Source organism: Ctenocephalides felis, unplaced genomic scaffold, assembly GCF_003426905.1.
Source record: "Ctenocephalides felis isolate EL2017-DRISC unplaced genomic scaffold, ASM342690v1 CF-g0.4_SCAFFOLD_03573, whole genome shotgun sequence".
In the NCBI taxonomy this organism is placed as follows: domain Eukaryota; kingdom Metazoa; phylum Arthropoda; class Insecta; order Siphonaptera; family Pulicidae; genus Ctenocephalides; species Ctenocephalides felis.
The window spans coordinates 25034514-25052458 of NW_020539727.1; the positions used below are offsets into that span (position 1 = coordinate 25034514).

Consider the following 17945-nt stretch of genomic DNA (forward strand, 5'->3'; position numbering starts at 1 on the left):
TTTTTATTAATTAAGTCGATTTTTTATCGCACTTAATGCCACTGACACCTAGTGAAAAATATTTTAACACTTGCAAAAATATTTAAAAAAATAAATTCCTATGAATAAAAAACTATTAAAAACCAGTTATAAATAGATTACGTTCGAGGAACAGGTTATAAAAAACCCGAATATATAATTCAGGAATTATCTTTATATCTATTTATCTATAAATCTATCTATCTGTATATATTATATATATTATATAATATATATATATAATTATATAATCAATGAAAAAATATCCATTTATTACTTGGTCGCATCAGTAACGTTCTGACATTGATCAAGACGAGACATGTGATTTGAAATATAACAATTGTTATTAAAAATAATAACAAATTGTTATTATAAATAATGTAAAAAGTTATTTATATCTTATATATCAATGGACAATTGTTTATAACAATTAGACTGTGATGGAAACTTTAATAGAGTATGAAAATTTCGCAAAATAAACGGAAATCGATTGTGAAACTTGGTGAGGTAAAATAATAATATATAGTTATAAATAATTGAAAAATAATGGAATTGTTTATAAAAAAGTATTTTTGTATATATTGTATATATATATATATATATATATATATATATATATTATAATTTTATAAATATTGTGCACTTAAATTTTATTGACTAAGTCAACATCGTTTGACCCCAAAATTGGTAAAATTATGTAAGTGTTTTAAAATTTGACCTTTCGACGCCGTTTTTCCAAAAACGGCTGTACCAATTTTGAAAATTTAAAAGCCATTCGATAAAACTGAATATACTTTTGTGTTGTTTAATTTTTTGCGACGACCGGTAAAGCCGTTTCTTCAGAATTAGCATTCTTAACCATTTGACACCAAAATTAGTAAAATTATGTAGGTGAGTTAAAATTTGACCTTTCGACGCCGTTTTTCAAAAACGGCTGTTCCGATTTTGGAAATTTAAAAACCATTCGATAAAACTAGATAAAAATTAGTGTTGTTTACTTTTCTGCGACAATCGGTAAAGCCGTTTCTTCAGAATTAGCATTCCAAATCGTTTGACACCAAAATTGGTTAAACTATATAGGTGATTTAAATTTTGACCTTTCGACGCCGTTTTTTCAAAAACGACTGAACCGATTTTGAAAATTTAAAAGCCATTTGATAAATCTGGATATGAATTAGTAGTGTTTAATTTTTTGCAATGATCGGTAAAGCAGTTTCTTCAGAATTAACATTCCGAATCGTTTGACACCAAAATTGGTAAAATTATGTAAGTGAGTTAAAATTTGACCTTTCGACGCCGTTTTTCCAAAAACGACTGTACCGATTTAGAAAATTTAAAAACCATTCGATAAAACTGGATATACTTTTGTGTTGCCTAATTTTTTGCGACGATCGGTAAAGCCGTTTCTTCAGAATTAGCATTCCAAATCGCTTGACACCAAAATTGGTAAAATTATGTAGGTGAGGTAAAATTTGACCTTTCAACGCAGTTTTATCAAAAACGGCTGTACCGATTTTGTAAATTTAGAAGCCATCCGATAAATATGGATATACTTTTGTGTTGTTTAATTTTTTGCGACGATCGATAAAGCCGTTTCTTCAGAATTAGCATTCCAAATCGTTTGACACCAATATTGGTAAAATTTTGTGAATGACTTAAAATTTGATATTTCGACGCCGTTTTTTCAAAAACGGCTGTACCGATTTTGAAAATTTAAAAGCCATTCGATGAAACTAGATATGAATTAGCAGTGTTTAATTTTTTGCGACGATCGGTGATGCCGTTTCTTCAGAATTAGAATTCTTAAACGTTTGACACCAAAATTGGTAAAATTATGTAGGTGAGTTAAAATTTAACCTTTCGACGCCGTTTTTTTCAAAAACAGCTGTACCGATTTTGAAAATTTAAAAGCCATTCGATAAAACTGGATATGCATTAGCAGTGTTCAATTTTTTACGACAATTGGTAAAGCCGTTTCTTCAGAATTAGCATTCCTAATCGTTTGACACCAAAATTGGTAAAATTATGTAGGTGAGTTAAAATTTGACCTTTCGACGCCGTTTTTCAAAAACCGCTGTACCGATTTTAAAAATTTAAAAGCCATTCGATAAATCTGGATATGAATTAGTGTTGTTTAATTTTTTGCGATAATCAGTAAAGCCGTTTCTTCAAAATTAGCATTCCTAATCGTTTGACACCAAAATTGTTAAAACTATGTAGGTGAGTTAAAATTTGGCCTTTCGACGCTGTTTTTTCAAAAACGGCTGTACCGATTTAAAAAATTTAAAAACCATTCGATAAAACTGGATATGAATTAGCAGTGTTTACTTTTTTGCGACAATCGGTAAAGCCGTTTCTTCAAAATTAGCATTCCAAATCGTTTGACACCAAAATAAAAAGAATTTTAACAAAGATTTTGAAAACTAAATCAAAATTCCTTCTTTTGTTTTAGAAATTAACACGATATACTAAACAATAGCAAATTTAACCTTGCAAGCGATAAAATTGTTTAAATTTATAAACAATATCCATTATTGCTAAATTGTTTATACTTTGAGCAATTTATTGTTTTAGTTTCTCAGACGCAAATTAATTTTGCACCTAAACTAATAGACAGAGGACATGTTAATTTATTATAAAATTAGTAACAAATATTAATAATAAAAATAAAAATAAAAATCATAATAGTAATAAAAATAAAAATCATAATAATAATAAAACTTGGAAGAAAATTATTAATAACAAAACAATTAGCGTAAAATTAGCGTTAAAAAGTGAGAAAAGTTTGGTGAACTAAAAGTGGATAATAAAATTTTAAATTTATATATATATATATATATATATATATATATATATATATATTTGCGTATATTCTGACGTAAATTTTTCGCAATATTTGCAAATAAATTTGTTCATAAATTATATGGAAATTATTTACTTTACTTACATCAGTTTAATATAATTTTATATGTTTAAAACAAGGTGAAATTATTTTGTTAAAATTTTATAAATATGTTAAAATTGTTAAAATAAATTTTAGCATAAATATTAAAAAATACTTGAAAATTAGTATTCATAATAATAAGTTAATTTATATTGGAATAATGCAAAGTAAATTAATTTTATATAAATTATATAAAATTAAATTTGTTCAAAAAAAACTTTCGGGATAATCTTAAATTATTAGCTAAATTTTATATAAACAATTAAAACTTATTATTATTAATCAAGAAAATGTAAAATAAAATTATACTAGAAATGTGAAAATTTAAGATTCAATTCTCTGATTGGTGTTAAATTTAATTTGTTTATTATTAAATGTACAAATTAGTGAATTATAAAATTTAGTGAAAGTACAATTTAGTGAATTTAATTAAAAATGAAAAGATCAATAAAAATTGGTGTCGGTTGCCTTTTGGTGTGCCTAATTGGTGTCGTCGTTGGATTTTTGGTGTTTCCAAAGGTTTTTAGGAACCAAATAAGCGAGGTAAAAATTTAAATTCTTAATTAAAAAAAATATTTATTAGCCAAGATAAAAATGATTTTTTTCAAAATTCAGATTATTAGTTTTAATGTATTTTTGTTATTATAGTTCGATGGCAAATGTTATATGAACAACTTTTTGAATCACCTAATTACCTTTTATAATTTTTGAGATATTGCATTTTTAAACTTCACAATTTTTTTAACTTTCTGCAGACAAAACAGAGATGAAATTTGTGAAAAAGTTGTGTAGGTTTAAAAGTATGTACAAGACCTAGTAGTAAAGATAATGAATTTTGTAAATGCACAACTAATTTTGGATGTTTTGGTTAAAATTTTCAATTTAAAAATTAGAAAAAACATTTTTTTTGTATGAGTTATGCTTAATTATCTGAGCAAAGTACTTAATTCGTGAAAAAATCATAGTGTAAAAGTTGTAATAAAATAAATTATTTAAAGCAAATTTATTATTATTATTTTATTTTTTCTTTCAGGAGGTTTCTTTGAAACCAGGGTCGGACAGTCGGGCTCTTTGGACAAAACTTCCATTTCCTATGGAATTTAAAATATACATTTTCAATGTCACTAACCCTGAAGAAATCCAAACGGGTTCCGTACCAATTGTCAAAGAAATTGGACCTTACCAATATGAGTAAGTATATATAAAAATGTTTGAAATTGATTTTAAAATATACTAAGTTGCTTTAGGGTACTATGATATTAGAAAATATTATTCATTATTTAATTTTGAACAAATTTCCCGAATATTTCATTTAAATTAAACAAATTGTTTAGAAGTTATAAGCGATATAACAAATAAATACCCATTTGTAGCCTTAAAACGGTTTTTTATGTACTTAGTACGGAACTTTAAGTATATAATTATTTCTAAAATTATATTTTGTTATTTAAAGTATCCACAAACGTCCTTGAGACGTTTTGCAGATAAATTTGTTTGAAAAATAATCATTTCTAATAATTATTAACATTAAGAAATGACTTGACAATAAATATTGATTGATGGACATGAGGCAGATGATTGTTCGACATTGAATTATTTATAAATAAATATATATATATATATATATATATATTTATATAATTATTTACATGTATATGAGTATAATTATAATTTATTTATAAGTATTTGTTTATATATTTGTTCTTAACTTGAACTTTGTACCGGACATTACAAGCAGATCAATGTTCAGATTTTTTTGCAAAATGATTTTGTTATATATATATATATATATATATAAATTTATATATTATTATTTATATATATATATAAATTATGGTAAAACCTCAAAAATTGACTAACATTCTCTTACACAAAGCCTTCACTAAAAATGAATTTTAAGGATATTTATTTACTAAAAATTTTGTATCTTTTGAAATATTTGAGTATAGTTTATAAAATATTCAGCAAATTAGAATTGAATTATCTAAAACATTGTCTAACATCATAATGCCCTACAGCAACTCGGTGTACAAATAAATCACTTTGGAATTTGAGTATCATTTTCTTACAAAATTGCGTTTGTATCTTCTAAAGTATTTGAGTGAAGTCTACAAAATGTTCAGCAAATTTATTTAAAATTAAATTATCTAAAACATTGTCTAACATTATAATGCCATACAGCAACTCAGTATGCTTTAAAATAGCCTCGAACAATAAAGTTTATATATCAAATGTTTCATTGTGTCTTTCGCAAGAATTCGTCTAAATCTCTCTTTATATATTATATATTATACATAAAGCTTCACATATCCTTAACTATTATCCTCTATTTATTTTTCTATATATTTTTTATTATTTTACTTCATTTTTATCTGGAAAATACTCGTATGTATCCTTTCTCCGACTGACGTATCCTTTTTGTTCGAAATGAAATCTCTCTCGGGCAATATTTGTATTTTGTTCGACTTTTCAGCAAAAGCAAAAATTCTTGTCTTGAAAACTTCTTTCTTAGAAGAAAACTGTTCTTCGAATTGAAATGTTGAAAGAAATAAATATGGAAAAAAGTTGGGGAAATCCGAATGATGTAAATAATATATGTGTTTGAATATATGCATATTTATCAAACGTTATTTTCCATAAAAAAGTTTATTTATTTTACTATTTATTTTTTATTTTAAATCATACCGAGTTGTCCTTTCCCCAAACAATAACTTCCCCAGAATGCGTCTTTCCCTCTTGAAACCCTAATTACGTATACCTTACTCCCCTGGGAAAGGGCTAATTATCAGTCCTCGTCGAATGCAAAGTTAGCCACTACAAGTGGTTAACTACCCCTAAATAGCCTCTCTGAGGGTAATTACATCCGGAAACTCCGGAACTCCGGAAGTCCGGTAATTCGGACCAAAGTACCCAAGTACGGAAATTGTCGAAAGTACTTCGGCAGAGCAAAGATGTAAATGGGCTGTAAAAACCCATAGAGAGTGATTAGATTAGAGTGGATGTCGGGTTTTGAAGTAAAACTTCTTAGGAACGAAAAAATTAGTTTATAAATTTGTGCATGATATCTCTAAACTATTCGTCAGAGTTATATATGAAATATCAAATTCAAAGTCGTTTTAATCAAAACTTTTATTTGGAGTGTATAAAAGTGTTCCCTACAAAATGTTGTAAATTTTATCTAATTTCACCCTATCTAACTGAAAAGGGGTGGTTTCATATGAAATTTTTGAGTTATGTGACAAAAACCAAAAAAATGTCCCGAATTTTTTATTTATTGCTAAAGAATGAAATATCATCGAATTCAAAGTCGTTTTATTCAAAACTTTTATATCGGAATGTATATATATATATATATATATATGTATTATATACTTGTATTTAATTACTACTTATATATTCATATATCCATTTGAATTCATATTAGTCCATATGTAATACAAAACAAACATAATATCGAATTACAATTACATTACATCACTAATTTCTTTTTTATTCGATTTCATTTGTGAATACATCATCAAAAGAAATTATTAAATTATTTACACATCTTTTATCTTATCTTTCAAATTATCGAACACTTTATTAAAAATTAATAAAACGGCTAATAGTGAGAGAGCTGGGGGACATAAGATACAAGAAATTCAATTAAAATTGGTTGGGTATATTTATGGGTATACCGAGTTATTGTGAAATTTGGAAATCAAGACTGTTACTATTCGATGGCAAATTAAAAATGTTATTAAAACAACTTTTTGAATCACTAAGATATCTGCAATAGTTTTTATAAAATTGCATTTTTACACTTTGCAAATTTTTTAAGTTGTAAAAAATCAATATGGATCCTGCGAAATCGAAATGTTTAAAAATTAAATATCTCGAGAACGCTTTGAGATATTTTAGAAATTCAAAAAGTCGTTTATATAATACTTTCAATTTGCCATCGAACTGTGTGAATCACGATTTGCTGTTTTAACTCTTTCACTAAAATGCAACATTAATTTGCATACTCATATAGGAAAAATCAAATATCACAATCTGTAGTAATAAATCAATTATAAAATATATGTTTAATAACTATAAATATACTATCAACTTGCATTGTTAACTATTTCTCCAAATCCTGAATATTTATTTATTAGAAAGAATGTTTAAAGAATTCAATTTCCACCAAATTCACTTAATATTTCATTTATTTCCAGTTTGAATAAAAAATTGCATCACCAACTCAATATTTCATATGTATCGATTTTATTCGATCTTTCCCTTTTAATTAAATAAATAAAATGGATGTCATTCCATTTCTAATTACTAATTACTAATTAAAATATTGAATTATGTTTTTTCATATGTAATTTTAGATTCGTATTACGATTGTCTCGTGTAATCACAAAATAATAACATGAGATATATGAAATGATAAGCTAAAATAAAATCGTTTGTGTATATATAAATATAGGATAATAGTAGGAGAGCTGGGGTGAAAAGTGAATTAGTGGTGTATGGCATCGTGCCTTAAGGCAAATTGCTGGAACTTCCCGTATCGTAATGAAATATTCTAAAAATTTTAAACTCTTTCAAATATATGATTACAAATGCTGTGACTTTCATTATTTTTGCTATCTTGTTATATCTGAGCAAATAATCAAATGTAAATCAAATCATAAAACAATTTATCTCCAGAACATTAACAATCGTCATTTCATTTCGAATTCAATTTCAAAAAAAAATAGTTGCCTAATTTACACAAAATTGAAAAAGTGCTCCCGTATAGTCACAGTCTAAACGCATTTGCAAATAATTCTGTGCGACATTTTCACTTATATTGTGCTTAGTTTGACGGCATTTTCACATTTTTCAATAGTTTTCATTTCACAAAATCGGAAAAGTAACGGCTGGACCTGCCTTTGCCAAAAACTAATCAGCGCATCTCCTTATCAATAGGAATCGAATGTTTTTTGCACCATTCAAATCGGTTGATCCGTGCGCCCGAAAACGTGGACGAAAAAATGCGGACATACAAAACACACACACACGCAGACACATCCATTTTTTTGAGGTATGCCATGTTCATTTTCGATTTTCGGCTCATTACTATAACTACCCTACGGGAAGTTAAAAATACAAGCAGTCAATGAATGTATGTTAATTTCAATTATATGAAGTTCTTCAAACACGAATATTATATGATGATGAAGAAAATTGTGAAAACAATATTTGTTTGGGCGTCGTTTAGCATAATCCACTGAGTGAACAAATATTATAGAAGTTATTTATCAGCAATTACTTCATTTCTCAAATTAAGGTTTATTTCTAAATGCTAATTGCAATGACAAATCGATCAGGTCGTATTTGAAGTATGACTTTAATTGCATTATTGTTTTCAAATATTTTAAATATTTTTAATATTATTACAAAATTATAAATTATTATTATATAAATAAAAATATAAAATAATATAAAGGTTGACACTAATAATTATGTGCATCACGAGTGTTACCATATTACTAAGAAACATTATTCAAAATTGTTGTATGATGTATTTATTTTTACTTGAATGCCGTCTTGTACAGTAGCAAATAAGGTTTACTTCAATCGCGTATGAACCTTAGGAGCACTCTTTTTTATATAAAACTACCCAAGATCTATTACAATATGTTAAAAGACTTAAATCTAATTATTACCTAATCATACCGTTACGATAACTAAGACCATCAGTTCCTACATAGATATATAGATATATATCGCTTTATCATTATTTGCTGTTAACTTATTATATATAAGATATACCCCTACGTATCTTTTTACCCCTTACAAACCTTACATACTACTATTTAAACGCTATATTTTACTCTTATCTATTACCTATTGTCTCTACCGTATACTCTACTATCTATCGCCCGCACGGGGAATCGAACCCAGGACCACCGCGTGGCAGTCCACAGCCTTAACCACTACTCTATTGGGTCCCCCACAAATAATATATTAAGAGAAGCATTGTTCTTTCCACTTTACCTATTAATTAAGTAATTAATACTAATACTAAGGTGACGCGACGACACGCGAAAAAAGACGTCAAATCGTAGCGACACGGTGGTCTAGCGGTTAAGGTCGTTGCCTTCCACGCAGAGGGCTCGGGTTCGATTCCCGGTAGGGTTCGGAAAAATTAGCGTTTAAGGAACATTATAGGTGTAAGATACGGAATAATATTGAGCGTGTTACGTATATAGGGTAGTAGGCGTATTAGGCGTATTAGGCGTACTATATAAGTTAGTTAAAAGGCGTACGAATAGAATTTAAGGTTTAGGCATACGTGAAGATGGTATAGGTATCTTATAAGAAATACATGTTATATGATAATAGTTAGCAGAATTTTGCTACGGGTACTGTATAAAATGCATTTTATCCTTATAAACAACTCTTCAAATATTATTTTATTCATGGCAAATAAAAGAAGTACGTGACATACCTCAACATTTCATTTTTGCAGCCACGAGTACAAGTTTTGCAGTTTATTAAATAATTTAAATTCAAAATAGGTATTGTTGGACTAAGAAAACAAAAATAAATGCTTAAAAATACAATTTATATTTTTTACCAATATACGTGTGCAGGGTGTCCCAGAACTCAACCAACATGTTCCTCTTTATGTCTGTTCGTCACGTTCGTTTTTGATAAATTTATGAAATAAACATTATAAGAACCATGTAAATTTTTAATGCTATTATGAATATATAATTTATAATTTATTATTACTTAAATGTGTATAATGGTTGACACTGATAAATGTGTGCATTACGAGTGTTACCATATTACTAATAAACACTATTCAAAATTGTTATATGATGTATTTATTTTTACTTAAATGCCATCTTGTACAGTAGCAAATAAGTTTTACTTCAATCGCGTGTGAACCTTACGCGCACTCTTTTTTTTTCTATTTTTCCAGTTTCTGGAGAGAAAAAATTGACCAAGTCGACAACGAATTGGATGACTCCATAACATTCAAAATGAAGACAACATGGTTTTTTAATCAGGAAAAATCAGCACCACTTACTGGAGACGAACAAATCGTCATACCACATCCCTTCATCCTGGTAAGTAACCATAATACTTTAAATTAGGGAATGCAATACCGATAAAAAATTTCAATACTGGTATTTCGGTAATTTTTCATTTTGAAACCGGAATACCGGTAAATTACCGGTATTTCTATTATCTTAAACAAACGTGAACAAAATTGAAAGTTACTAGTACAAATTTTAAAAAATGTATATACAACTACAACTATATTCAACTAAACAATGAAAACAATAAAATAAAACAATAAGTTTATTTTTTTAAATAATAATTTAACAAAATTATATCCAATTTAATTAATTCATTATCACTATCGAGTATATTGAGTATTTTTCACCAAAAACAAACTTATGAGAAAGAAAGACCAAAAACTCATAAAAGATCTTATTACATTATTACAATAAACTGTATTGTCTGTTTCCGATGTGTTAAATTAGCATAATCTCCAATATTTTAAAAAAATAATTTGTCTACACTAATTTAAGATCGGATTCTTTGCCGAGATAAATAATAAGTTACTATAATTGTTGAATATTGTTATTTAAAACAATGTGATGCTGCTATAGTATTTTCAAACTTTGAAACGTTTCCGAAAAATAATGTTTTATAATTGTAATAAGAAGCAAAAATATTTAGTAATTATCATAATTATTACGTATAAAGTTAGAAAATTGATTCCGCACGGATAATCTGTATGATATAAAATATTTTGGCGCAAATATCACTTAAAAAACAGTTACATTTTTACATAAGATGAAAAAAACATCAAAATCTATCAGTCCAATTCTATTTATTGTAACACAATATGAAGCCCTTTGGAAAGCAATAAATATTCAGTTTAATGACGAGTTGAGATAATATTTGACATTTGTTTATCTTATATAATCACTTGAAGATATAGCTGTTTATGCGATTATGGAATTTTAAGATAAATTTGTTCCGAGAAATTTAAACTTTAGTGTATCATGTATCAAATTGCGCTTATGTAAAATTACCGAAAATATCGGTATTTTTGGGGTAAATACCGGTAAAAATACCGCCGAAAAATCGGGCGGTTTACCGGTATACCGAAATACCGTTGTTGCATTCCCTACTCTAAATCAACTTGGTATACTTTTAAAATTCATCCAAAACTTTCAAAATTCCAAAGCTTTTTTCGTCTTTTCCCAGGGTCTAGGAGTAAAAGTGGCAGAATCAAAACCAGGCATGTTGGGCATCGTAAATCGGGCCCTTCCTATTATTTACGACAACCAGACGGACCTGTTTTTGCGAACCAGTGCCAAGGAAGCCCTTTTCAAAGGGTTTATTATTAAATGCAACAGGGAGGAATTCCAGGCCCAGGCTGTCTGTATAGGGATGAAAGACGAGGGAAAAGGGTTAGAGGAGCTGGAGGGCGGGGATTTGAAGTATTCGTTTTTTGGATATGTAAGTGAAAAGACCATTTTTTTTATTAAATATTTCAGATAAATAACAGTCAAGTGCTAAATTAGAAATAAACTATTTTATCTGATACTGAACCTTGATAAAAATTAAATTAACATGAATAAATTGAAGGCAAAGGAATTATGTCGATATAATTATGTCGATAATTTGTAATCACTTTTAAAATGTCATCGATACCCTGCAGGACATTTTCGATATATCGAATATATAACGTCATAATTATATATATATATATATATATATATATATATATATATATATATATATATACAGAGAATAAAATTATTGACCCAATTGCCAATAAGTTGTCATTACGTATTTATTTATAAAATTAGCGTTCGTATTTGTCATTTTTAGTATATACCGAGTTGTTGTAGAGATTTTTGATGTTAGACAATATTATTTATTATATAATTTTAAACAAATTGTCCATACATATTATTTATATTAAACGAATAGTTTAAAAGTTAAATACAATATATTAAAGTAATACGTTTTTGTCAAAATAAAATGTTTATAAAATTAGCGTTCGAATTTATGATTTTTAGAGTATACTGAGTTGTTGTAGAGACTTTTGATGTTAGACAATATTATTTGTTATTTAATTTTGCACAAATTGTCCATATACTTAAATTATATTTAGCAAATAATTTAAAAGTTATACTATTATATTGTGATGCATTTCTATCAGGATAGTGTTTTTTACTTACTAGCACTTTTACATTTTACGTTTTATTTATTAAAATGTTGACTTTAGGTCAAAGAACATTTTAGTAAATTATAGCTTATAAAATTCTTTAAAAACTTTCGTGCACCAAAAAAATTGTACAAATTTTGCAAATAGTCTTAAATCACTTTTAAAAATCGAATTTCGAAAGCAAAAGTACTAAAGGCAATAATATGATAAATGATAAATGAATAAACATAATATTTCTTATTCATTTTTACTTCTTTTATTAGTATTTTTTTTTTTTTTTAGAGAATAACACAGCCCTGGATTCGTTCACAATTTCGAGAGGTTTGAGAAACGTTGGAGATTTAGGAAAGTATTAAAATTCAGAGGTTCTCAAACATTAGATATGTGGATGAGAGACGATGAAGATGATGACCCTCCTAAAAAACCAGGTCAGAAAATAAAATTGTAATAGAAATATAATTGTACGAAATCTTCTAGTATTTTGTGAATTTTAAAGGCTTGTAGTTACTTTTTTGGGTAATATGTTATTTACGAAAAAAATAAAGAATTTCATACACTTCCATAGAATGCAAACATATTTCCAAAATTTTCATTAGGAAAAATGTTATGCCTAAAAACCTAACGAATGCACTAATGCAGGGTTTGATTACTATAATAACAAAACAAAAAGTTTGTGCATTTTTAATTTATTTTCATATAACTTACAAAAATTCGGTATTCACAAAAGTATCGAAAAATTCATGCAAATTTATTTGGCTTAATCAGTTTCCCAAAAATGTTATTAAGAAAAAGTTATCGTAAAAAAAACTAAACAAGTATACTCATGTCGACTGTTTTTCTTATTATTTTTCAGTTAATGAGACTAAATCTTGTACAAAATTAAGAGGCACCGATTCGACGATTTTTCCGCCCTTTTTGGAACCCTCAGAGGGTCTGTGGTCATTTTCTTCGGATATTTGCAGGTCAACAGCCGCAATTTATGAAGGGGAAGGATATTATAAGGGTATTCCTATCAGGAGGTAATATAGAAAAAAGTACAATTGTTTGAAAACCATTCGATTAATATGATTGATGTATTAGGCAAATTTGTTTAAAATTAAATAATAAATAACAATGTCTGACACTATAACACTCTACAGCAACTCGGTTTTCTCAAAAATGCACCTCAAAACAGCATTTATTATTTGGGTATTCCTATCAGGAGGTAATATAGAATAAAGTATCTTTGTTTGTTGCATCGTTTATAACTTGAAAACCATTCGATTAATATGGATGTTGTATTTGGCAAATTTGTTTAAAATTGAATAATAAATAACATTGTCTAACACTATAACACTCTAGAACAATTCGGTTTACTCAAAAAATGACATAAAAAATGCACCTCAAAACAGCATTTATTATATGGGTATTCCTATCAAGAGGAAATATAGAGAAAAGTACCTTTGTTTGTTGCATCGTTTATAACTTGAAAACCATTCGATAATATGAATGATGTATTCGGCAAATTTTGTTTAAAAATTTAATAATAAATAACATTGTCTAACACTATAATACTCTACAACAACTCGGTTACTCGAAAAATGACTTTAAAAGCATTATTATTTTATGTTTCAGATACAATGCAACGTTTGGAGACCCCAAAACCGACCCTGACGCCAAATGTTATTGCCCAAAAAAGACCCAGACCTTGCCCTTTAGCAGTAATTATATCCTAAATAATAATAAAGGATAATTTCTACTATTTGTGTCCTTTTTTAGGAACTTTTGATCTGAGTCCTTGCACAGGAGCCCCAATAATGCAAGTTTGCCTCATTTTTTTGCAGCTGATCCTAAATTATTTAAGGATATAGGATTGAATCCTGATAAGGATAAACATGGAATTTTTGTCGATTTTGAATCGTAAGTATATAAAAATTTATTTGGGATAAACACAATATGTTATTTTATATATCAAACGTAGGACGCACTTTTTTTTTTTATTTTTCTGTATTATATAAAAAATCTTGTATGAAAGTAGGGCAAGTTTTACACATCGGTGAAAAGGAGATGAAATTTACTATAAATCTGTGTTTATTAATAAATAATATCAGGAACGAAATTATTTACAAAAAAACACTAAACTTTGCTAATAGATTGAGACAACTTCAAAATGGAGGTATTTTGGTGCGCAATTTTTTGCTCTAAATTATAGAATTTTTGTTCAAGTACATATATATTTTTATATATCAGCTAAAAGCTAATAAAATTTACTATAAAACCACATTAACCGATTATTAACACCCGAAACAAAATTATACACAATAAATCGACAAACTTTGAAGTCTTTTAGAAGCACTGTTAAAATTGATGCATTTCATGCGCCATAATAAATTGATTTTTTTCAAATTTAGTTCTGTTTTTCGGAAATCTATTTGAACATATATGTTTTTATATATCAGTGAAAAACTAATAAAATTTACTATAACACTGTGTCTAGATTAATAAGAATTCGAACAAAATTATGTAGAAAAGAACACTAATCGCTGAACTTTGAAATTGAAGCAGTTCATATCGAAAAAGGGTTTATATTTGCCTACTTTTTGCTCTGTTTTATTAAATTTTATATAAGACATAGATATTGTTTATATTAAACCGATCATTAACACCCGAGAAACAAAATATAACAATAAATCGACAAACTTAAAACTCTTTTAGAAGCACTGTTAAATTGATGCATTTCATGCGCCATAATAAATGAATTTTTTCAAATTTAGCTCTGTTTTTCGGAATCTATTAGAACATATATGTTTTTATATATCAGTGGAAAGCTAATACATTTACTATAACACTGTGTATCTAGATTGATAAGGCTTGGAACAAAATTATAGAAAAAGAACATTAAACGCTGAACTTTGAAATTGATGAATTTCATATCGAAGATAGGTTTATATTTGGTTCTTTTTGCTTTGTTTTATAAAAATTCTATATAACGACATAGGTAATGTTATATATTACTAAAAAGCTGAAATATTTTACTATAAAACCACATTAACCAATTATTATCGCCCAGAACAAAATTATAAACAATAAATCGACAAACTTTGAACTCTTTTAGAAGCATTGTTAAAATTGATGCATTTCATGCGCCATAACAAGTGCATTTTTTCAAATTTTGCTATGTTTTCCGAAAATCTTGTATTAGAATATATTTTTATATATCAGTGAAAAGCTAATACAATTTACTATAAGACTGTGTATCTAGATTAATAAGACTTGAAACAAAATTATGTAGAAAAAACATTAAACGCTAAACTTGAAATTGAAGCTTTTCGTATCAAACATGGGTTACATTGTTTTACTTTTGCTCTGTTTTATAAAAATCTTATAGAAGACATAGATATTGTTATATATTACTGAAAAGCTGATGGAATTTGCTATAAATCCTCATCAGCATGTTTGTAAACTCTGGAACAAAATTTTGCAAGAAAAAGCCTCAAACTTTAAACTTGTATATGTACTAAGGACTATGCTCATCAATAAGATTATACAAAAATCTCAGAAGGACATTGCTTGAAAATGGACCTCATAATAAATAATTTCAAGACGTTTTGCCCCAAATTCTACGTTTTTGTACCCAAACAAAACTTGCTAATACAACAACTGTGTTTATATATTAAAATATATAATTTCGACTTTATTACCGAGGGGACTTCTGGGGGATGAATGCGTTTTCCAAGTCCGGGGGCATGTTCGTTAAAAGCGTCACGTCACGTCGTCGTAAAGTTGATCCGACTTAACGAGCTTTGACAAAAAGCTTAACAAGCGCTTCAGGGGCTTAACACGGGGCTTAGGGGGAGCTTTCCGGGGCATTTTGGGGCCCCCCGGTCGAAAGCACTTTCGCAAATAATAAAACAACGATGTTTCACCCGAAATCTGGCTCTGTAGAACAATGAGGGATGAAAAGATTGTACAAGAGGAACAAGAGGTTCTCTACTAATAATAAGGAATTTGCATGAAATTTTGTAATTGTAAAGAAAAGTTTAAAGTTTGATGCTGTTTTGAGCAAAATTTTGTATCGGATGTTAGTAAATGCTTAATATCATTTTATAGTTAATTAGCTTTTAACTGATATATAACATTATCTATGTCTTTATATGAAATTTTTGAAATAAAAAAGAGCAAAAAGTAAAACAATATAAACTATGTTTGATAAGAAATGCTTCAATTTCAAAGTTCAAAGTTTCGAGTTATTTTCTGCATAATTTTGTTCCAAGTCTTATTAATCTAGATACACAGTGTTATAGTAAATTTTATTACCTTTTCACTGATATATAAAAATATATATGTTCTAACACAAAATTTCCGGAAAACAGAGCAAAATTTTAAAAAAATGCATTTTATTATGCCGCATGAAATACATCAATTTTAACAGTGCTTCTAAAAGAGTTCAAAGTTTGGCGATTTATTGTGTATAATTTTGTTTTGGGTGTTAATAATCGGTTAATGTGGTTTTTCTAATAAATTTTCTTACCTTTTAACTAATGTATAAATATATATATATATATATATATATATATATTATATATATATGTACTTGAACAAAAATGTTATAATTTAGAGCAAAATATAAAATAGTACGCACCAAAATGCCTCCATTTTGAAGTTGTCTCAATCTATTAGCAAAGTTTAGTTATTTTGTGAATAGTTTTGAAACATCCATGTTTTTATACAAAATTTCTATTTAACAGAGCAAAATATAAAAGAATGCGCCTCATTTTTTAATAATTCATGTTTCTTTATTTTCTAAATTTAAGCATTTTGTGTGCGTCTAATTTTGTTTCGGATGTTACTAATTAATTTACATGTGATTATAGCAAATTTTATTGGCTAGCAACATATAACAGTATAAATATGTCTGAACAAGTTTCTACAAAATAAATCAAAATATAAAAAACTATGTACTACATTGCTACATTACTATCGAGTTGCTGTAGGTCATTATAATAGCTATTTAACAAAAAATATCAACCTGGAAGTTTAACAATTTTTTAAAAATATATTTTATTCTAAAAGTCGAAAACTAATTTATACAAATATATAGACAATTTTTTAAGCTTTCTTACTGTATATAACAACATGCTTTCGTCAAAACAAAGTTATGCAAAATATAGAAAAATGTACTAACTTTTTATGAACAAAAAATGTTAACACCAAAGTTCAGGGAATTTTTAAAAATATATTTTATTCTAAAGGTTCAACAAATTTACATCAATTTATAGGATATTTCATTAGCTTTCCAACGATATATAACAATACGTACACCCCGAAACAAACTTCATACAAAACTAATCAAAATATGAAAAAACTCAATAACAATTTGTTCACAAAAAATGTTAACACCAAACTTCAAGGATTTTTTAAAAATATATCTCATTCCAAAAGTACAAAACTAATTTATACCCCCATATAGATAATTTCATTAGCTTTCCAATGACATATAAAACATATATATTTCTCATCCCAGATAACAGGGAAGCCCTTGTCAGCCCGCAAACGCATGCAGTTCAATATGCCTCTGAGGCGAGTGGAGAAGCTAGATCTTCTAAGGGAGCTCCCGGGGTCCCTCCTGCCCTTATTTTGGGTTGAGGAAGGGGTCTCTCTTAATGAGACCTACACGGGAATGCTCGAGGACAAGTGAGTGGCTCATTTGTTATCGTTACTTGGGGGTAAAATAGGGAAAAACTGGGGTAGTAAGTCACAGAAAATGATAAATGAAATTTTGAAATA

General features: G+C 27.5%; 1 protein-coding gene across 1 annotated transcript in view; it reads left to right on the forward strand.

The window, feature by feature from the left end:
• The first annotated feature begins 3397 nt into the window (after positions 1 to 3397).
• Positions 3398 to 17945, forward strand: part of LOC113389820 (sensory neuron membrane protein 1) — a 36621-nt gene continuing 22073 nt past the window's right edge. Inside the window, exons 1-4 of the mRNA XM_026626825.1 lie at positions 3398 to 3505; positions 3996 to 4153; positions 9909 to 10056; positions 11210 to 11464. Coding sequence (XP_026482610.1) covers positions 3398 to 3505; positions 3996 to 4153; positions 9909 to 10056; positions 11210 to 11464 — 669 coding nt within the window. The remainder of the gene's footprint in view (positions 3506 to 3995; positions 4154 to 9908; positions 10057 to 11209; positions 11465 to 17945) is intronic.